The 23,253-nt window shown below is 40.7% G+C and overlaps 1 protein-coding gene across 6 annotated transcripts in view; it reads left to right on the plus strand.

Annotated features, from left to right (window-relative positions):
- Nucleotides 1–23,253, plus strand: part of CDKL5 (cyclin dependent kinase like 5) — a 532,110-nt gene that overhangs the window by 493,011 nt on the left and 15,846 nt on the right. For 5 of the 6 annotated variants that reach the window (XM_077480758.1, XM_077480757.1, XM_077480761.1 and 2 more), the window contains 4 exons: nt 2,120–2,225; nt 4,094–4,217; nt 15,071–15,167; nt 21,088–21,210. In XM_077480758.1, the coding sequence (XP_077336884.1) occupies nt 2,120–2,225; nt 4,094–4,217; nt 15,071–15,167; nt 21,088–21,210 (450 nt within the window). The remainder of the gene's footprint in view (nt 1–2,119; nt 2,226–4,093; nt 4,218–15,070; nt 15,168–21,087; nt 21,211–23,253) is intronic. The other variant, XM_077480763.1, reaches the window with a different exon arrangement.

Below are 23,253 nucleotides of genomic sequence, written 5' to 3' on the forward strand. Positions count from 1 at the left end.
TACCCATATTGCCCCACTGACTTAGGTCCCCTATAATGGGATCTAGTGTGATCATTAATTTGGTTACTCTGATTAGAAGAAAGCTTAGACTGCCCTTCCACTGACTGACTATTGATCTGTGTGGTGGTGTCCATGGTAGAATTGACACCAGCAGTTTATGGTGGCAGTTTGAGTGGCAGAAATATATAATTTCTTCTGCCACTCAAACACCACTTGAAACTGATAATCATACATGCCCCTGTTATATTTCTTTTTACTTTTTTATTCTTTATTTTCTTTTTTAATAAATAAAAAAAAATATTTAATCTTTCACCATATTCCTCACTACTTTTTAAAGGGATCAATTCTTCTTTAATGTTTTTAATTTCCTCATCTATCCTCGATAATTTATTGGCTTTTCTTTCTACCAGAAAATTGAGGAAATTGACAGCTGCATCATTAAAGTATTTATACCATTCCTCAAGCTGGGCCTCCCCTCTCTGGGGACAGACCTCTCACCTTAACTGCAGGGGACCATATGATGTTTAATATAGGTCTCCAAGAAGGCTATATCCCAGTTTCAGATACAATGAGATTCTTGAGCCTAGGGACTAGGACACCCAAGTCACCGCCTCCGGCTTTAAAAATTTTAGACACCCTCGGTGTTGACCAACCTGGTGGCTAAATAACCGTAGGATGAAAAAATAGCAGCAGCAATAATAATGTATCAAAAACGCATGAATATAAAAATTAAAACTGCGCTGGAAGCAAACCTAATAACTATAGCAGCAACTCAAAGTGAAATACACACAAATAGCAATAGATAAAAAATGATCTGCACTCTTAAAGTGACATGTTAACCAAAGCAAACATAAAACAAAATTAATGAATACACAGTGATTGAAAGAATCATTATAGAAAGTTAAAATGGCTTACCTGTAGGTAAAAATGTTAAAAAAGGGTATACAACCACTTTAAATTTTCCTTTCCATGGGAAATTTTCAGATCAGAAATGGACTTGATCATCACATACCGTAAATCTTTAATTGTGTACAATGATAGCATGTGGAAATAAAGGCTGCACACCTTTTTACATGTGTGTACCTTTAATTGATCAATAGTTGTATTTCTAAAAAATATTTTAGTTTTCATATTTCTTCAAAGAAATGTGAAATCAGTGTGAATTGTGAGTTAAATGCTGACCTAAAAAGATAGTATTATATCTTCTAATATTATTGGCACTGAAATCCTTGCACCAGGCACATTTTTTTTTCAAGTTTTGGATAAAGTGGGTTTTTATTTTAGTCTGTGACCCATTGGTGAAATTTCCCCTTATTTCCTGAAGCTATGGCCCCATACCAAAAATGAGAGGAACAATTGTCACTGAGATTGGAAGATACAGGCAGGAAAAAAAACATGTTTATGCTGCATATAGATGATTGTAATTTCAAACAACAAATGTTCGATGTGAGTTTGTTGTTGGAAATTCCGAACGTGTGCATGCTCCATCAGACATTTTCTGTCGGAATTTCCGACAACAACTGTTTGAAAGCTGCTTCTGAAATTTTCCGACAACAAGACCTGTTATTGGAAATTCCAAGCGTGTGTACACAATTCCGATGCACAAAAGTCCACACATGCTTGGAATCAAAGAGAAGAGCCGCACTGGCTATTGAACTTCATTTTTCTCGGCTCCTCGTACAGGTTGTACGTCACCGTGTTCTTGAAGTTCGGAATTTCAGACAACAGTTGTGTGGCCGTATATGTATGCAAGACAAGTTTGAGCCAACATCCATCGGAAAAAAAACACAGGTTTGTTGTCGGAATGTTCGATTGTCTGTACGCCGCATTAGAAGTTCCAATGCTTCCTCTTACCACAAAAAAGTGTTTTTTTTTTTTTTTTTTACTTGCACCATTGTTGGAGACATTGTTGGAAATCTCCCCAACAATCTCCCGATACAGATGGTAATAAAAAAGTGACAGGCTGAGACTGTAAACCTTCCCAGTTTTGCCTGGAGGTGGTCGGTATATAGAATTTTCTGTAGTTATTACATTCAACTTGATTAATTTGTCTTTTAGTAAATACCACAGTTAAATCTTTACACAAGCATTAATAGATTTGTCTATTTATTTGTATTAGGGAGGTCCTTATCATGATACACATGCAGATGATGGGGCGTCCTCCAAAGAAAACCGCCATAGTTACAGTGATACGGTCCCTCGAAGGGTTGGAAGCTTCTACAGAGGTAACAGCTGTTCTTTGTATAAATTATGATTGCTGCACTAATATTTTCTAAAGCAATGCATGGAAAAACAATACTGTAATATACATTCATGGTAACAACGCTGTCATTCAGGATGATGTCAAACATATTGTGCCTTAGGGGGACAAAGAGCACCATGACCCTTGATGTAACATTTTTAATGGCCTTGCAGTCCTCCCTCCGGTACTGTAGAGGTGGACACAATGATTCTTTGTAACCGGAGAATAACTGCTGGTTACACATTTGAATAGATTTTTGATTTTATTTTTAAGTTCTGTGGATCGTCTTCTTAACATAACGGGCATATTCAGTTCACTGATAAACTGGAGAAATGCAGTATTTGCAAAATGAACAAAATTGTCCACTTTATATTCTCATTGGCTTATTTGTCTTACTAAATCATGTTACATCTTATCATGTATTTGAATGAGACTCTTTCTATGCTCTGGTGGCTGCAATATAAATCTGGCAGAAAGGCTTTGTATTTTAATGGAAATAAATCAGTCCTCTATATTTTTAATTTCAGGGAGATGTAGTCCTTATAAGTTATGTTGAGGTGGGCCAAATACAGAAACCATAGCAGTGAAAGACATGAAATCTATGGCTACCATGGAGTAATAGTATTTAGAAGGACTAAAATGATCTCCTTTCATGGAATAAATCCTCCAGTGCCACTCACTTGATTATGTGTTCTCTGAGAAAAGGGTGGATCACATTTCAGATTGCTCTTCAATTAATTTTTACACATCCCAGCAAGACTGGTAACAGACTTTGAATTTATACATTTTCCTAGGTCACTTTTAAAGTTGTGCTTGTTTTGATGCTCCCCAATCCTAACTCTATAGCAGCTTGACAACCAGTTGGAAATTTAGGCTGCATTCACACCTGAGCATAGCGCTTTCAAGCAGAAAATCACGCAAATTTACATTGATTTTGTGGCGTTATTTGCGGCATTTTTTACCGCGATTTGCCACGATTTTGTGCAGGGCAAAAGGTCACCAATGTTAAAAGAAGAAAAACGCCCAAATCTGCTCAATTTGAGCGACAATAAAGGGTCCGGAACTTGTTTGAGCTTCAGGCGTTCGGCTTCAGGCGACATGGAGTGGAGATGTGAACCATCTCCATTGAGAATAATAGATTTTTTTTCCCCTCTAGCATTTTGTAGCTTCAGGCTTCAAGCTGCAAAGCGCTCAGGTGTGAATGGGGTCTTAGCCCTGTGTTTTAGGCGGTATCTGTTATTTATACTAAGAGTATTGGATCTATAGTTGGCCACAGAAGAATAAATGGCATGCTTGCTTCCACCCACCTGAGGAAAAAGAATACCTAAATTGTGGTGTAGGGATCTCCAGGTGCCAGTACACAAGATCTGTTCTTCTGTCTAACATCCCTGGATTCCGAATTATATCATGTACTTTTCTACTGCAAACAGTGGCTGGCTTTCCTTTCACTGGCTGTGACCAACCCCTCCTACCTCCTGCCTCCTGCCTCCCGCATGTCACTATTAGCGAGGCCACCCATCACAGTGATAAGATTTGTAATGAGGCCTGAAAATGGGACCAGAGACAGTAATCCGGAAGTTAGTAGTTGTTGTGCTACTACTGTTCTGGGTTCACGGATAGAAGAACAGACTTTTTGGGGAATTGCAATGAATGGGAGGAGATGTAAATATCTTCTGCTCTTGCTGTGGATAGTGGGGCAATTGCCATAACTTCGTACAATATTGCTAGCTAGAAAGTATAAGAAATATTGAAGAGCATTATTTGGACTGTAAGTTTATTTTTATTTTTTCTCACAATTATTTTTTTTTCATTTATTGTACTTCTGATGTGTTACCATTTCCTTCTTCACAGTTCCATCACCTCGTCCAGAGGGAAATTTTCATGAAAATAGTGTGTCAAACCGTAGTTCTTCACACCCAGTTGACAACAGTGCAGCAACAAATCACTCCAAGAGACAGACTACTTTCGATCACTGGTGAGCACCTGTTTTCATTTTTCACTGTTAGTAGATTCTGCAGTGACGCTAATGCAGTATTGTACATTAGACAGTTTTAGAATATTTGCAAATAGATAATAGCTTATTTTGGACCATAGATTTCATTAATGCTATAAAAACTGAATTAGAAGCAGTAGTACTGCACACTGATATATTGTAATGCTTGTCTTTTTCATCGGAGGGGGTACATTTATAAGTTGGTGCTCTACCATCGGGATGTAGGAGAGTTCTTAGCCCTGCTGCAAACATTCAGTATGTTTTAGAGAGCTAACCTACCAATTTACCAATCAATTTTGCCCTGAAAGATGCAAATTATGATTTAATTTATTGGACTGAATCCTAATGATCCTTATGTAATGTTTACAGTTTTGCTTTCTATTATATTTCATAGGTAGGAGTGAGTGCTAAGTTGGTAATTTACAGCTGCCTCTGATTATTTATGTAACATCCTGATATTTAGGCAGGACTGCTATTAAATTTAGTTGCCAGGCGATAGTTACCTTGGTCAATTGTTAGGCGATTAATTGATTTCCCCCTAATTATGGAATTGCTGCACTTCTCTCTTCTGTCACTAAGTGGCTGGGTATCTGGTGGCATTGGATAAAACAAGGGCATAGCAAGGACAGATTATGAATGAATGGGGTGTCCAGGCCAATGGGCAGAGTTTTCTTGGGGCCCTTGGCCTGCTGGGAGAGCCTATTTATTTGGGTGGAGTCCGGTGATCGGGGGTTCTGTGCCACCCGGAACGCTGTCTGGGTGGACATGTGTTGCTGTCCCAGGCTGCTAGGCTGGAAGCCTGAGGCCTATCCTGGGGATATCGGGCTGCTAGGCAGTCTGAGGGCCTATCCAGAAGCAGGAGAGCAGCGTAGGGTTGGGTCTGTGGGCTTGTAGTCCAACCAGAAGTAATAGTTTCGCCGGCCGGGGAACCTGTTGTGGTCGGAGGTAAAGGGGAAGCTGTTGCCACTAAGGGACCATCCATCTTATTACCAGAGACCACTGTGAGTAAGCTGAGGTTAGTACCAGAGCAGACTTCTCACCAGCCGGGGACGACAAAGAAGTGAGAAAACTTCAGCAAGTGCTAAGCCAAGGACCCAGCAGGACAGCAGAGGAGATGCTTCTGAAGCATCAGTGAGTTCCAAGCCAGGAACCTAGCGTGTCCACAGGGGGTGACGCTTGAGGAGTATCTGTGAGTGCCAAGCTAGGGACCCAGCAGGGAAGCGGGGGTGATGTTTGAGGAAGATACTGAGTGCTAACAGTGGAAGAACTCAGGGGATCCAATGGCTTTTTAATCTGAAGTCTAGTGAGAGAGACTGGGAGCTCATTGAGTAAAGACACACAGTGAGTGATTGTGGCGTAAGCTGAGAACTGTGTGTGTTGCAAATAGTTGGATACAATTACAGTTAGTAACTTCCACAAGATTGTTGCCATAGGAGACAGCATCCTACCTATACAGAAGTGGTGTCCAGCTGGAGGCCTTCACCTGTATAGCTGTCTGCCTATAGAAGTCTCATCTGCCTATAGAAGTCTCAGAGTCTGCCAATTAACATTGCATCTACCTAAGCCCTTGTACACACGGTCGGAGATTCCGACAACCAAATCCGTCGGACGCACAGTCGGACAAAGTTGTCGGAAAATCCAACGTGATGACGTTATTTCGTTACGACGGGACTACGTTCACGCTAGTAGCCAATAGCTTTGGTGTAGGAATTTGATCTGAGCATGCGTGGCACTTTGTCCGATCGGAATTCTCTACACATGATCGGAGTATGTCCGATCGGAGCATTTTGTCTGGAAATTTTACCAACAAGTTGGAAAACTTGGTCCGTCGGATACTCAGACAAAAACAGTCCGATGTAGACCACACACGGTCGGAAAATCTGACAAAATGGTCCGATCGGACACATTCCATCGGAATCTCCGACCGTGTGTACAAGGGCTAAGGGTGTCCTGGCCCCAACCCTCTCTCCCACAGTTTTGTTTAAGAGATAATAAATCTCTTTGCATTCAAAAAGTGTCTGGCGCCCACCGTTTTATCTTGCATTACGCCCACCATGCCCTGTAACCCACTCTACACAGAAGGATGTCAGCTGTTCCTGACTTTGGAGGTCACCATCAGGCCTAAAACTGCCCAGAACTTGGCTACATTTAGTATGAACAATGGGGTAGTCCAGTTTAAATCTACACCCAACCTAGTTTCTTTGCATGTTTTATCTCATTAGGTTAGTTGGACCTAATGAGATGAACCTGATGAATAAGATGAATGAGACCTTTGTGAGATAGGTTGAATCCCATCTAAAGCCTCTGTTTTACCCTGGCAGAGTGATAATCAGGCATTTTCAAGGCAAGTTGGCATATTAAATGTCAATGTTTTTAATGATAAATGCAGCTGGAAAGCAAACGTTCTCATGCTAATCGGTGCTGGATGGGGTGGGTGGGACTATGCAGGGCTTTTACATCATTTCACTAAGCTCCTACAAAAGAGCAGTGAGTTGTCAATCCAAAGGGCTGAGGGTGGAGCTAGGTATGGCTAATTACTGATTGTTGTCGACAATGCCAAAATATAAGGCAGCTACAACAGCCATGGTGAAAGTTCTGCAGAAGGATGTTGTCCCCCTATCCAGTAGTTTTACTGGCAGGATCAACAGGTATTTACATGTTCCAAAAAAATAAACCTTTCTAATATTCTATATATTCTATCTATTCTAATATAGCAGCCTACGTCATGTATGTGATCTAATAGTTTGACCTTAGTTCTACTTTAAGTAATAAAAATTAGTAATATGTCTTATTTTCAGCCCATGTAAGGACATATATCCCCTTGTATCTATGGTCTGACAACAGAATATCTGTAGAGTAACTATTAAATGAAAGGCAGCAGACTTATGATATGTGATCTAGTCTTTACTGTCTGTTATTAATCCTGAAGTCATAATAGCAGCTCCCTATAGATTTGGACAAAAAGGTGCACTGCCTACATCTCTTTTCTGGTTTATTTATTGCAGCCTAGCTACACGCACAGCACTTGCCTGATGAATTTAAACAAGTGGAGCTAAGATAATAAGTGTGTTTCCCGTGTTAGGAAGGGAAGCTTCAAAATGAGGTCACTGGTTGTGACTCTTAGCAGTCATTACTCTTGGGATTCCTGCCATAGCTGCTGACTTAATGCTGTGAATAATTGAACATGCTATCATTCCTGAAGCTTCAATGTATTTCAGCAAAAAGGAGGTTTATGTTGAGAAACTATTTAAAGGGAAATCTATAAAACTTGCACATTTACACGCATGCTAAAAATATATTTGAATGGCATGTGTTTCTTCTTTTTTTTCAAGCATTATAAATGAAACATTAGACCAATGTTTCTCAACCTTTTTTTAGTCAAGGCGCCCTTTAAAATTTTGGATAATTAACATGTAAAAAACGAAACCAAACATTTTTTACATTACGCAGCAACATCCACACATGCAGGACACCCAATGTTACAGGTTATTCTTCCAAAGCAAATACATCTTTGCACAATGATACTGACTAGTATTCCAATGTTTCTTTTCTCCCTCGGTTTCTCTCCCTCACTCAGCTAATGTGACCCCAGTACTGACGAAAAGGGGCAGGGGCAAAAAAGGATGCTGTGCCGGTGCCCGATGTCTCCTCTAATGCCAGTGGCTGAAAGATGGTAATGGTGCACAATGAAAGCCTGTGGCTTTGTGTAACTAAAAGGAGGTTTTCTCCACCAACTGGCTTGTATACAATTTTTGGGCATTTTTTAGGGATTTTACAAAGGCAACCTTGAAGAAACCTGAAGGTAGCATGATTAAAAAGACTGCATTAGACCATTGCGCAAGATTGGGGAGCTGTACCATAAATATGCAACTAAGGGATAGTTCCAGACCCAGAACAGACTTTTACTGGACACTTAAACCTCCCTCCTGTCCAGACCAATTTTCAGCTTTCAGCGCTGTCGTACTTTGAATGACAGTCACGCGGTCATATAACACTGTACCCAAATTAAATTTTTATCATTTTTTTCCCACAAATAGAGCTTTCTTTTAGTGGTATTTGATCACCTCTGCTGTTTTTATTTTTTGTAAAATTGAAAAAGACCGAATTAAAAAAATATATATATTTTTTATATTTTGTTATAAAATTTTGTAAACAGGTAATTTTTCATCCTTCATTGATGTGCGCTGATGACGTGGCAGTGATGGCCACCAAGAGGTGGCAGTGATGGGTACTGATGGGTGGCAGTGATGGGCACTGATTGCTTACACTGATAGGCGGCACTGATTGGCACCACTGATGGGCATTGATAGGTGGCACTTGTGGGCATTGATACAGTGCCTACAAGTAGTATTCAACCCCCTGCAGATTTAGCAGGTTTACACATTCGGAATTAACTTGGCATTGTGACATTTGGACTGTAGATCAGCCTGGAAGTGTGAAATGCACTGCAGCAAAAAAGAATGTTATTTCTTTGTTTAATTTTTTTTTTTAAATAGTGAAAAGTTTATTCAGAGGGTCAATTATTATTCAACCCCTCAGTTCAACAGAATTCTGTTTGGTTCCCCTAAAGTATTAAGAAGTAGTTCAGGCACAAAGAACAATGAGCTTCACATGTTTGGATTAATTATCTGTTTTTCCAGCCTTTTCTAACTATTTAAGACCCTCCCCAAACTTGTGAACAGCACTCATACATGGTCAACATGGGAAAGACAAAGGAGCATTCCAAGGCCATCAGAGACAAGATCGTGGAGGGTCACAAGGCTGGCAAGGGGTACAAAACCCTTTCCAAGGAGTTGGGCCTACCTGTCTCCACTGTTGGGAGCATCATCCGGAAGTGGAAGGCTTATGGAACTACTGTTAGCCTTCCACGGGCTGGACAGCCTTTGAAAGTTTCCTCCCGTGCCGAGGCCAGGCTTGTCCGAAGAGTCAAGGCTAGCCCAAGGACAACAAGGAAGGAGCTCCGGGAAGATCTCATGGCAGTGGGGACATTGGTTTCAGTCAATACCATAAGTAACGTACTCCACCGCAATGGTCTCCGTTCCAGACGAGCCCATAAGGTACCTTTACTTTCAAAGCGTCATGTCAAGGCTCGTCTACAGTTTGCTCATGATCACATGGAGGACTCTGAGACAGACTGGTTCAAGGTTCTCTGGTCTGATGAGACCAAGATCGAGATCTTTGGTGCCAACCACACACGTGACGTTTGAAGACTGGATGGCACTGCATACGACCCAAAGAATACCATCCCTACAGTCAAGCATGGTGGTGGCAGCATCATGCTGTGGGGCTGCTTCTCAGCCAAGGGGCCTGGCCATCTGGTCCGGATCCATGGGAAGATGGATAGCACGGCCTACCTGGAGATTTTGGCCAAGAACCTCCGCTCCTCCATCAAGGACCTTAAGATGGGTCGTCATTTCATCTTCCAACAAGACAACGACCCAAAGCACACAGCCAAGAAAACCAAGGCCTGGTTCAAGAGGGAAAAAATCAAGGTGTTGTAGTGGCCTAGTCAGTCTCCTGACCTTAACCCAATTGAAAACTTGTGGAAGGAGCTCAAGATTAAAGTCCACATGAGACACCCAAAGAACCTAGATAACTTGGAGAAGATCTGCATGGAGGAGTGGGCCAAGATAACTCCAGAGACCTGTGCCGGCCTGATCAGGTCTTATAAAAGACGATTATTAGCTGTAATTGCAAACAAGGGTTATTCCACAAAATATTAAACCTAGGGGTTGAATAATAATTGACCCACACTTTTATGTTTAAAATTTATTAAAATTTAACTGAGCAACATAACTTTTTGGTTTGTAAGATTTATGCATCTGTTAATAAATCCTGCTCTTGTTTAAAGTTTGAAGGCTCTAACTTATTTGCATCTTATCAAACCTGCTAAATCTGCAGGGGGTTGAATACTACTTGTAGGCACTGTAGGTGGCACTCATGGGCATTGATAGGTGGCACTGGTGGGCACTATGGGCACAATGACAGGTGGCACTGCCAGGGGTACTAAATGGCACAGAGGAGGCAGATGTGCCTCCTTCCTCTTTGGGACCGATGTCCATTTAACATAAGTCGTGATCAGCTTTTTTTTCTCCTTGCGCTGTCAGCGTGAGGAGAAAAAAAAAACGATCACCAAGCTTTTGTTTACATCATGTGATCAGCTGTCATTGGCTGACAGCTGATCACATGGTAAGGGGCCGGGACCAGCCGAGTCTCCACCGCGTAGGGAGCGTGCACAGGGGAGGACTTCTATGATGGCCTCCCAGAAATTGAGGTCCGCGCTGTAGCCCTCATTCTGCTATGGCCCGGACCTCAAGTGGTTAAACAATAAGCTCTTAAAAGTGACAGTTGGAGAATAAACATTTGAATCTAATTGGCTGCATTGGTGCTGCATAGATAGTCTGAACTCAAGTTGAGTTAACATACCAGTACATCGCTTTGCCTACAGCGGCTGCTTGTACAGTACAATGCGGGTGGGTGGTTGTTAAGTTGTTAAAGATAAACAAAAAAAAGTGCATGCAACAATGATTCCCAACACAGGGGGTTTTCTCCACCAACACCAAATAACAGTAGATTCAGCCTCCTGGCTTACACATGCAACAATTCTGCTGTGGCCTTTCACTTTAGGCCCTCTTCTGTCTCCTTACAGATCCTTTTCTCACCTGTCCTTGTCCACATAGCTTTTAGCCCCTTACTACTCTGGCCCTCAGGCTTGGGTCTCTGTCTTTTCCAATGCACTCATGCACCCATGGTTCTGAAAACCAGGACCCAGGGTGGAGATTTCATCCCATCCGAGTCTCTAAGAAATCTTTGGGCTCTAGGTCCCAAAATGGATTTTTCTAAACAATGAAGAAATTAAAAAAGCCAGTTTCCTCCTAAGAAACCCCCCCGGAGCCCATTAACCTGTGTGGTTGAGAATCCTGAGTTATCATCACCCTGGTGGGACATCGCACTGCCACACCTCCCATTCTGTTTCCTGCCCCCTTTTTTCCTCACACTTTGTCTCTACACCCATTCCTTCCAACCCCGACCTACCCCCATTCTCCTCCCTTACACCATACTTCAAATCAATTATAAATACATATTTCATATCCACAAACCCAAAAATCAACTATGGACAGTTATCACTATTTTTTTCAGTCATGTCATTTTAGCGTATTTTCATTAAGAATTTATTGAAAGAGAAAAGAAAACCTAGCACCCACAACTCAAGAACATTATCCCCAACCTATTTTTATAGATCCTTGGGCTTCATCATGCAGTTCAGTATGATATGGAAGCTGATTCAATAAAGAAGAATTGTATAAAAATAACAAGAGTTTGCATATAAATAAACAAGCGTTTGCTTTTCACATGACTGGATAAGTGAACAGTTGCAGCTGGTGGTATATATATATATTTTTTTGGGGGGGAGGGCGGATGCACTCTGTCCATCGACACCCCCCCACCCCTCGGGGGTTCAGTCGGGCCTCCCACACCACCCCCATCAGGCTGTAAATATGTGCTTCTAAAAAAATAAACCCCTTTGAAATCCATGCATCTGGCGCCCTCGCCCTGCATGTAAATTAGGGGCCGGGCGCATGGATTGGGGGAGCCTGAATGACAGTGACTCTTCATACTTTTTGTGTGAATCGGCCTCACCATCTCTAAAAATTCTTAGGGCCCTTCAGAAACAGATGTATTATTTAATTATTTTGATGTATTATTTAAACACTTGAAGCCCAACATATGCATATATGTGGCCTCATGGAAGTTTGACACCACTGTGTTTTCAAAGCGTGCTACACAGTGCGCTCCAAGCACTGAGACCGAGCTCTCACTGAGAGCTTCACGTCTCCTTGTAATGTTTGGGAACTGGGAGGCCCAGTTCATGATCACCTGATCGCTGTCATAGCCTCCAATTGGCTGTCACAGTGATCAGTCACTTTAGAGTCCGATCCTGTGTTTTTTTCTCCTCTTTAATTGGGGTAAAAAAGATACCTTGCTAGAGAAGAAATATGTAAACAAAGAAACGTGTTTGTAAAGATAAATTAATAGAAAAAGTAAATAGCTAGAACTAGCTAGATTAGGGTTTGAGCTAGGTCAGTGTCAAGGTTAGATTTAAGGTCATAGTATGAGTAAGTATATTTTAGGTAGGATGTGAAATGCAAAATGTGCTCTATTGTTTCTAGATCCTACTTTGGGTACAAACAACATGTGGTATAGCTGCGACCATCTGGAGCAGGAGAATTTATTTAGGGTTGTTCTTTGGTAGGTTATGGTAATAGCAAGAAATATACAGCAAAATTTTTAAAAATTATATATTTTTTACTATGTTGTGCCAGTATTCCTTTGACAATAAAGAAAAAGTCATATTATATCCATTACCATTTACTACCAAATGAAAGCCCAATTTGTCCAGAAATAAACTAGGTATAATTCACCTAGATATACTAAATAGTTTTGATGATTTGTACAGTTATGCCTCATACACACGGTTGGATTTTCCGATGTGAAATGTTCAATGTGAGCTTGTCGGAAATTCCGACCTTGTGTATGCTCCATCGGACATTTGCTGTCGCAAATTTCCGGCAACAAATGTTTGAGAGCAGGTTCTCAAATTTTCCGACAACAAAACTTGTCGGACATTCCAAGCATCTGTACACAGTTCTGACGCACAAAAGTGCACGCATGCTCGGACTCAAGCAGAAGAGCAGCACTGGCTATTGAACTTAATTTTTCTCGGCTTGTCGTACGTGTTGTATGTCACCGCGTTCTTGACGTTCGGAATTTCTGACAACATTTGTGTGACCGTGTGTATGCAAGACAAGTTTGAGCCAACATCCTTCGGAAAAAAAATCCACGGTTTTGTTGTCGGAAAATCCTATCGCGTGTACAGGGCATATTACAAACACATGCCAAACTTGCCAAACTGTGTTCAGGCATTAGGATTTGTTTTACCCTTCATGAAGAAGACCATGTGACAATTTAAATGCGCACAGAAGACCCAATTTACTTAAATATGTGATAACCTCTTGCACCAGTTTATTTAGGGGTTTCACAGCAAAAGAGATGATGCCGTCAAAACTTTTAGGTTTATCTGCAAATAATTTGGAAAACTGGATATTGTTTTCCACTATATATTGTAAGCAGTGACAGAAACCACCCAGTTAAAATTCCATGTTTTAACACTACAAAAGTACAAGAGGGATGAATAATTCTGCAAAGCACTGTATCTCCATGCTTTCCATGTCACAAGTGAAAGAAATAAAAAATGTGATTAATTTGTTATCTATGAAATCCTAAGCACCGGAATTCATAGCTGCATTCTCAGGGGAAACTTGCTGAGCTTCGGTAAAAATATAATAAACCCTGTTTCTCCATTCAGTTGGAGTGTTTGAAGAGATTATTCAGCCCACCTGGAAGTGACTGTAAATGAATGCTGAGCGCAAGCACCAATATTTTTATCAGATGCATCCAGACAGTGTCTTGTATCGTTTTTTTTTAACCCTTTGTAAACCAAGTTTGACATACAAACTGAGAAGATATAATGCACAGAGTCTTTCTCTTTGCGTCAATATACAGATCAGCAGAGAGGCAGATTATCTTTGCAATGCAGCATAAGAGAAATACTGCTGTCTAGTTTTCTCAGTGACTACTGGCAATAATCTGTGCATTTGAACAGGGGATAAGAAGGGTGTTCAATAGTATGTATGTCTATCTGTTGCCTCTAAAGTACTGGATTGCTGCCAACTCCGTACAAACCAAGGTGACAGTGAAACAGGAGAGACGAGATAACAGCGAAGAAGGAATGCAGTGTAAGGTAACAAGATGAATAAAATATTCTCAAATAGGGCAGTAAGAGACCATAAAATTGCAAATTTGCAATCATTTTGTAAAATGCAGTGCTGCTTGGGCCCATCAGAATGCAGAATAATATGCATTTTCTGAACCATGTGATCTTGGAGACACCTAGTGGCCAGTGAAGAAACAGTAGCTGTAGACTGTACAGGCATACCCCACTTTTAAGTACACAATGGGGTTTATTTACTAAAGCTGGAAAGTGCAAAATTAGGCTCACTTCTGCATAGAAACCAATCAGCTTCTAACCCCGGATTGTTCAATTAAGCTTTTGTAATAAACCTGGAATCTCATTGGTTTATATGAAGATATGAGCTTTATTTTGCACTTTCCATCGTTAGTAAATAAACTCCATTGTGTACTTAAAAGTGGGGTATGCCTGTATTGTCCTCTGTGGGTGCACAGATGGAATGTGAATATGGGTAATGCCGTTTATCAGGGAACCTGTGAAACTAGGTATATGGGCATTACCTACTTGGCTTAGAAATTGCAATCTCCAGGCTATGATCTTGTGACCTTCGTCCTTGTGACCTGATATGCACATACTTGTTTAAGGTCACTTACACCTCAAGTGGTGAAGAAAGGATAAGGGTGACAACCTTGGAGTCTGCATCTTCAAAAAGGATGATCAGTACTTAATGAACAGGTTTATTTGTATGTGCACTTGTTACCACTATTACTAGATTGCTCAGTTTACTAAATTCGAAGCCTAAAAACAGGTGGAAAACATTTTTGGTTTTGCCTTAATTTTTGAACCTCTTCAAAAGAAGCAGCCACTCACACAGCCTTCCAGAACCGCTTGATGGACAGAAAAGCATCAGCTGGGATTTAAATGTAAAAAAAAGTTTGAACAAAAGGGTTGATAATAATGTATTGCAGTGCCAGTCTTGTAGTTACTACAGTGATTGGTTATAACGTCGTTTAATGGAACTTATGTTTTAAAATGAATTTAAATGATCAGTTTTTTATACTTGACAGTTGTTTTTTAATTGCAGGAAAGGAGTAGAAAAAAGCCATTCAGAACAAATCAAAGACAAAGAAAAGCAAAGTTTTTTCCGAGTCATAAAAAAGAAAAAGAAGAAATCCCAACCCGTGAGTTGTTAAATTTACTATATTTTTTTTTTTTTGATTTTTCTTATTGTCATTATTATACTTCAGGCTACAGGATGTATCAAGTCCAAATACGGTTTTGTTTTTAGATGGAACATGCAAGCAGTGAAACCAAACAGGAATAGAAAATATTTTTTATATTGTGCATATATTACACCCACAGTCACTTAGTCACCTCTAGTTGGCACAACAGCAGAGCCTGTCATAACTTTTTTCCTGATTCAGCTGGCATATATATGTGTCAAAAACACATCCAATGGGTTCAAATATTACTTATGTTGGAAAAATGTGATACTGTGCCCTTCAATTGTTTGCAGATGCTACCTAACAAATCTGCTGCCCCATTGTAAGCAATGTTTAGTTTGCACGGCTTGCAAATATCTGTGTTTAGGCAAGTCTCAGTGACATCAGTTAATTGCTAGACAGCTTCACAGAATGCTATTATGATGTTACTGGATCTTGAATCATCATCTCCCAAAATAACTGTTCTCTTTGTGTATAGTGACAGGCACATACATGTACGGATCTAATCATCCTCAAAAAAGTGCACTTTAAACATGCATGTATCAAGCCATAGAGAGAAAAATAAATGAATTGCCTTCTCTCTTCACTGCCTGTGTGTTGTTAATGTAACTAGTTAGGCGGTACATTCAAATTCTATGAACCTAAACATTTTAACTTATTGTAATATGTTTCCTAAAAAAAAAGCTTTCAGGGTTAGAATTGTTGGTTGATAGTGTGGTAAATTGTGTAGCACATCTACCTTGTAGGGGTAAGTCCTGGGCTTGCTCTACATGTAGTAAACAAATATACTGCACACCGATCTCAGCTCCGTAATCCTTTCATTGGGACATATTTTGGAGAACACCCTTCTCCTGAGTCCATGCAGCTCCAACGCACTTCATCCTGTAAAGGGCTTATGCTGCGTACACACGAGCGGACTTTTCAACATCCAAAGTCCGACGGACTGAGTCCGTCAGACTATTCGATCGTGTGTGGGCTGCAACGGACTTTTGACTCGCCAAAGTCCGAAGGACTTTAGAATATGGAACATGCTTCAAATTTTCCCGACGGAACTCCGCCGGACCCGGTCCCTTCGAAAACTCCGCTCGTGTGTATGCTATTCCGACGGACTAAAACCGACGCTAGGGCAGCTATTGGCTACTGGCTATGAACTTCCGTATTCGAATCCAGTCGTACGTCATCACGTTCGAATCCGTCGGAGTTTAGTGTGATTGTGTGTGGCCAAGTCCGCTCCGCCGAAAAGTCCGTCAGAACTCCGTCGGAACTCCGGCAGAACTCCGACGGAACTCCTTCGGAAGTCTGTCGGACATAAGTCCTCTTGTGTGTATGGGGCTTTAGTCATAGAGATACATTTTGTTTGTGATATTTGTTGTTATGTGTATGAGGGGTATTCAAAAAATCTCAGCTTTTTTTATATATTTAATAGAGTTAAAAAAAAAGTGTAGAAACTTTTTGAATAACTGTCAGAAACCATGAAAAAAGACAGAGACAGAAGTACAGTTAAATCACACTTGTTTAATAATAAAAGTAAAAAGAACAAACATAGTCAAAACGTAGCCAAAGTTCAGTAACCGGAATGGATAGTCAGCCAGGCCAGAAATCAGGGATCAAAGTAGCGGAACAGCCAGCAGGATCCGGAGCCAGAAGGGATGTCAACAAAGCCATTCTTTAACCACTTTCAGACCGGACCATTTTGCTGGTAAATGACCAGAGGTCTTTTTACAATTTGGCACTGCGCTGCTTTAACTGGTAATTGCGCGGTCATGCAATGTTGTGCCCAAACAAAATTTGCGTCCTTTTCTTCCCACAAACAGAGCTTTCTTTTGATGGTATTTGATTGCCTCTGCGATTTTTATTTTTTGCGATATAAACGTAAAAAGACCGCAAATTTTGAAAAAAAATGATATTTTCTACTTTTTGTTATTAGAAAAATCCAATAAATTCAATTTTAGTCATACATTTAGGCCAAAATGTATTCAGCCACATGTCTTTGGTAAAAAAAAAGTCAATAATTGTATATTTATTGGTTTGCGCAAAAGTTGTCACATCTACAAACTAAGGTACGTTTTCTGGAATTTACGCAGCTTTTAGTTTACGACTGCCTATCTCATTTCTTGGGGTGCTAAAATGGCAGGGCAGTACAAAACCCCCCCAAATGACCCCATTTTGGAAAGTAGACCCCCTAAGGAAATTGATAAGTGGCATGTTGAGCCCATTGAATATTTTATTTTTTTTGCCTCAAGCGATTGAATAATGACAAAAAAAAATTTTATTTTTTTTTTTTTTACACAAAGTTGTCACTAAATGATATATTGCTCACACATGCTATGGGCATATGTGAAATGATACCCCAAAATAAATTCTGCTGCTTCTCCTGAGTACGGGGATACCACATATGTGGGACTTTTTGGGAGCCTAGCCGCGTACGGGGCCCGAAAACCAAGCACCGCCTTCAGGCTTTCTAAGGGCGTAAATTTTTGATTTCACTTCTCACTACCTATTACAGTTTTGAAGGCCATAAAATGCCAAGATGGCACAAAACCCCCACAAATGACCCCATTTTAGAAAGTAGACACCCCAAGCTATTTGCTGAGAGGCATTTTGAGTCCATGGAATATTTTATATTTTGCCACAAGTTGCGGGAAAATTACAAACTTTAATTTTTTTTTTTTTTTTTTTTCACAAAGTTGTCACTAAATGATATATTGCTCACACATGCTATGGGCATATGTGAAATGACACCCCAAAATTACAAACTTTTTTTTTTTTTTCACAAAGTTGTATCTGCAAACTCGGATCGCATGCTGTGAACACCCATGCGATCCGATTCTGCTGCAGGCCAAAAAAAGGGTCCCGTGCGAATTTGCGGCGGGTGCGGCGGGTGCGATGCGAATTCAGCCATACTATCTGTATGGCTGAACTCGAATCGCACAGAGATCGGATGTGATTTGCACTGCAGTGCGGTGCGAATCACATTCGTTCTCATAAACCGCTGCAATGTGAACCCAGCCTTAGTGACACTGGCGACGGGGGGTGATCACAGGGTTAAACCTTTATTGGGGGGGTTAGGGGGGTACATTAGAACTAAAGGGGGCTAACCCTAACTGCCCTAACAGTTATTACAGTCACAAATGACACCAATGCAAAAAAAAAAAAAATGACATTGGTGTCACTGTGACTGGGGGGCAGGGGTAATTGGGGGGGTGATCGGGGGGGTGTGAGTGTGCCTGGCATGTTCTACTGTGTAGTGTCGTGTTGGTGCAACTCACCGATCCTCTCTCCTCGGTGTCGGAACGAAAAATACCGACACGGAGGAGAGATTACATCACTTCCTCCCCTGTGTTTACATTACAGGAGAGGAAGTGATGTGACGAAGGATTTCTATTCGTCATGAATGAATGGCCGCCCCCTCATCCCGGATCGCTCGCGAACGAATACCGACCGCCGCAGGCACCGGGCGGGGGCCCGATCGCGGGAAGGCAAGGACGTACATGTAAGCCCTTATGCCTGCCCGTGCCATTCTGTCAACGTACATCGTCGTGCGGCGGTCGGGAAGTGGTTAAACAGGAACGTAGGAGATGTTTCTTGTGATGTTGATCAAGGCAAAGGCAGAGCTCCTCTGAACTGGACAGCTTAAGTAGGCAGGTCTGACAAGCAGGATAAACAACAGCTGAGTAACTGTGGAGAGAGATGGGAGCTGTCAATTAGCTGACAGCTGAGCAGCCAGCTCAGAGAAGGAAGGGCTGAGCCCAGCCCTGACAAGAACCCTTGGATATATTAATCTGGGTGTGTTGCATTAATGAAAGTTGCTGTAAAAATGTAAGATTTTTGGACTAGGTGTAATATTGCTTAAAGAGGATCACAAGCTGATATAACTAGATAGTATCAGCAGTTCTTTTAACAATCAGATGCAGCTCTGACCCATAATAACTGGTGTTCAAATATCCCAGCCCCTGCCTGTATCCAAGTATCATTATAACTAAGCCCTATACAGGGTGAAACACATCATAACCATGGACCCAAGTTGGGAACGTTACCCAAAATGGAGAGGATTACTGAGCCGAGATCAGTGTCTGGTGGTAGTGTTTTTTTGTTTTGTTTTTTTGAGATTTGGAGCAAGAATGAACTATTCAGCCAGAACCAGTAACTTGAGCTGCACGAGAGAGTCAGATGGGCTTTTGGAGCAGTGCCATTTAGTTTTCTGGCTGTAGGCATTTGTGTTCTCCACCGATTTGCATGGGTTTGCTCACACAGATTACATATAATGGTAGGTTTATAGCCTTCTGACTAATTGACCCTATTCTAAATTGTCTTTGGGCAGAAAGCTACCAGATTGGTCCAGTTAAATTTTAACACATCTTGTTACCTTAACACTTTTTGAAACAGTAATAACTTCAGTAGGTAGTGATATACAGTAGACAAAAACCACAGCTTATGTACTGTAAGCCCTTGTACACACAGTCTGACATTCCGACAACAAAATCCATTGGATTTTGTCCGACGGATTTTGTCCGAAACTTGTGTTGCATACACACGGTCGGACAAAGTTGTCGGAAAATCCGATCGTTCAGAACGTGGTGACGTTATTTTGTTAAAACGGGACTACATTCAGGCTAGTAGCCAATATCTTTGGTCTAGGAATTTGATCTGAGCATGCGTGGCACTTTGTCCGATCGGAATTCTCTACACACAATCGGACAAAGTCCGATCGGATCATGTTGTCGGAAAGTTTTATAGCCCAGCTCTAAAACTTTGTCCGTCGGATATTCCGACGGAAACAGTCCGATGGAGCCCACACACAGTCGGATTATCCGACAACACGGTCCAATCGGACATTTTCCGTCGGAATGTCCGACCATGTGTACAAGGGCTTAGGGTGCATACATTAGCATATTGGATATACCTGTCTTATCCTAACTGAAATAAAAGCCTGTTTGAGTGGATACATTCCATGATAACAGGTAAATCTAATGGCCTGTATATTGTAATACTGTATATTAATTGCTAAATGGAACATTTGCTCACTCAGGAATAAGTCTCCTGTGAAACTATTTTTCTTTTCAAATATTTTTATTAAAGAAAAAAATAATTCAATACATTTGAAGTATACAAATTTTGTAATATAACAAGATAAACATATTTAGACAGTACTTTTCTCTACAGTCTGTAAAACGAATAAAACGTTTTAAAATAAAACTGAGAATGAGTATTTTGATTGAATATTTTTAAATTATGTGAATTTCATGGAGTGAAACTATTTTTAATGCATTCTCCAAAGTCTCCTCCTTCAAGAAGTTCTGTAACATGTAATGTTTCCTCCTCCTTATAGCACACTTTTAACCTGAGCCAGCCTCCTGTATCAGAAGGAAAAAAACTGGCAGAAAGGCTGTGCCAATGGCCGCACCAGGAATCTACTGTTTTTGACAGGTGTGAGCAGCTACCTGCGGAGGTTGAACCCATACACTTTCATGGTGGGCTATAAGCGGCTGCAGCTATTCATTGCTATTTGCACAGCTGGTGATTACTGTTGGACACACTAGCCACTCACGCCGGTCAAAAACAGCAGCAGCAGTAGCCTTAAGCTTTAAAAAATGAAAGCTAGAAGCTTATTGGTTGCCATGACCTTGAGATTCTGGCTTTTCCAGATTTGATGAATTGCCTGTGTTGCCCCATGAAACCAGTAATATTTTTCCTTCCATTCTGGCCATGTGGTACTGAACTGAATTATCTTACTGCTTAGATATTCACTGTGATGGAATGTGTTTTTAATTCATAATAGTAAGCATGCAATAGAGGTCATAATTTGCTGATTATTACAAGGTTTCAATACAAATGCTTTATCTATGCCATTAGTTTATTTGTATATTATATATTGCAGACAGAATCCACAGAGTCTGAGAAACCGAGCATCAAGAAAAGCCTCTTCCCACTTTTTAGTTCAAAGAACAATTTAAAGAGTAGTTCTTCTTTGAAAAAGCTGCCTGTAGTCAATCTGCCAATGGTATTTTTTTCTTTAAATAAGCTGGCAATAAAACATTAATACCTCTCCCATCACATGAAACAGCATGGATATGGGCTGTCGAGGGACTTTCGTTCTTTTCCCAGTAACCCATTCTTGCCATTATTTCACAGAACTTTTCCTATGCCAGATGGAGCAGTAACACTAATGAATGAAAAGCTCTGATCCTTGCCATCTCTTTTTTTTCGCTTGGCTACATTTGGCAGCCCTGTATTGCATCATTGCCACCAAACACTTGAGGGAGATTTTGCTACCGCACACTCACACCCTTATGATAGCTAGGGTGATGTGCTTATGCATTCATCAAGCATCATATTGTTCTGCTTGGGCTATCTAATAAAACTGCATAAAAAGCAATGAAGATCTTAAGAGTGCAGTAAATCACGGCAACCATAGCAATTCATGTTTTTGTGCCACTAAGCATGTATGTGCTCCGCAAACAGGCCCTACATTACTTTTAACTCACAAGAAGCATAGGCGTTTGGCAGAAAAAAATTAACCTTAGTAAATCCCGTTATCCTCATAACTTCTAGGATTGATCCTCTAGGTTGTCTGCTGATGTGCCGGTAGATATCCTAATTGTTGTCTGGCGCTGCTGACATCAATCCATTCTCTCGTTTACGCTCAAGGGCTGTTTACAAAGTTTTTGTTTTAAAATTTCTGTCAAACATTAGCAGATGCTGTCAGACTTCCCAAGCATCAAATTCCTTTATCTAAAGCAGTGTCTCAGCTCATTAAAAGTATGTACCCTTTAATATAAAAACTATGTTTACTGAGTACCTCTTGGCTTGTGTTATGGTATCTCAAGTACTTTACAAGTAATGTATTTGATAACTATTTATTAGATTTGGTATGTGCTAAACCTCCTATCATCTAATAGGGTTGTAGACATAAAGGTCATGGTAGTGAATGGTCCCATATGACATCATTTATGATGTCAGATTAATGGCACACTATTGCACACATTAATGGAGTTGTTGCTGCAGATAGACCAAACGTTTCAGACTCACAGTTCTCAAGTATTCTGTCAGGGGCGACACATGAGCTACAAAACACCTGTAGCAGAAAAGTTAGCTCTTAAAAACAGTTGCAAATTGGGAGCAATTCATCTTTTCTGTCCCTTGTCACTCAGAGATGAAAAAGCAACTTGAAAAAGCTACGAGCATTTTAAATTTGGCAGACAATTTGACACATTATCCTGAGCGGCAAAAGCCCTTTGCTGAGAAAATGAGCTAATTGCTTTTAGGACCTCGTAGTTTAAGGGGCACTGCACAAGCAGTTCAAACACAAGCGTCAGGCTGAGAGAGCATGCTAAGCCAATCACTCTGTAGACATGGTGGGTGCGATTTTTTGGGGCCAAACGTTGAATGCAGTTTTTAAATTGGTTGCCAAGAGTTACTGCACTTTACATAGCACACTTTGCACTACCATATTAAAGCAACCCTAAAAATATGAAACAAAGGAGGACTTGTAAAAGAAGACACTTTATATTAACCTGTCCCACCATGTTTCCCAGCCATGTTCCTCTGATCTTCATTTTGTTCATCCGTTTTGGCCGCCTAAGAAATTTCCACTTTGGACATTTCCAGGAGTGTCGGATTTCTGTCTTCCCCACCAGGCACAATGGTTCCTTCTGCTGACCCCTACATCATTATTGTGTCCTCTAGTGTTATAGGGATCAATGGAAGAAGCCACAAAGCACATGGCGGATGGGGCATCTGGCACACCCAGAAGTGTGTTCAATGTGGAGAGAGTGAATCTACTACAAGGGGATGAAGATCCATTGGACAGATGGACAGGGAAGCATAAAGCCTCTTCTTTTGGAGACCCTGCTTTATTACATGCTATTAACTAAGCACCAGGGTTGTTTTAAGTAAGGGCAATTGTTTTCTACTTTATTTTGTATTGCATCATGTATACTTGTTTCACATTTTCATTTTGAATTGAATGCATGCTTAGACTCCACACTACTATTCCCTAAAAAAAAGGCGCAGTAAATATATAAATAAGTACATTACCTAATTT

This window comes from Lithobates pipiens, unplaced genomic scaffold, assembly GCF_037356315.1.
Source record: "Lithobates pipiens isolate NorthernLeopardFrog02 unplaced genomic scaffold, aLitPip1_a1.2 Scaffold_16, whole genome shotgun sequence".
NCBI lineage: Eukaryota > Metazoa > Chordata > Amphibia > Anura > Ranidae > Lithobates > Lithobates pipiens.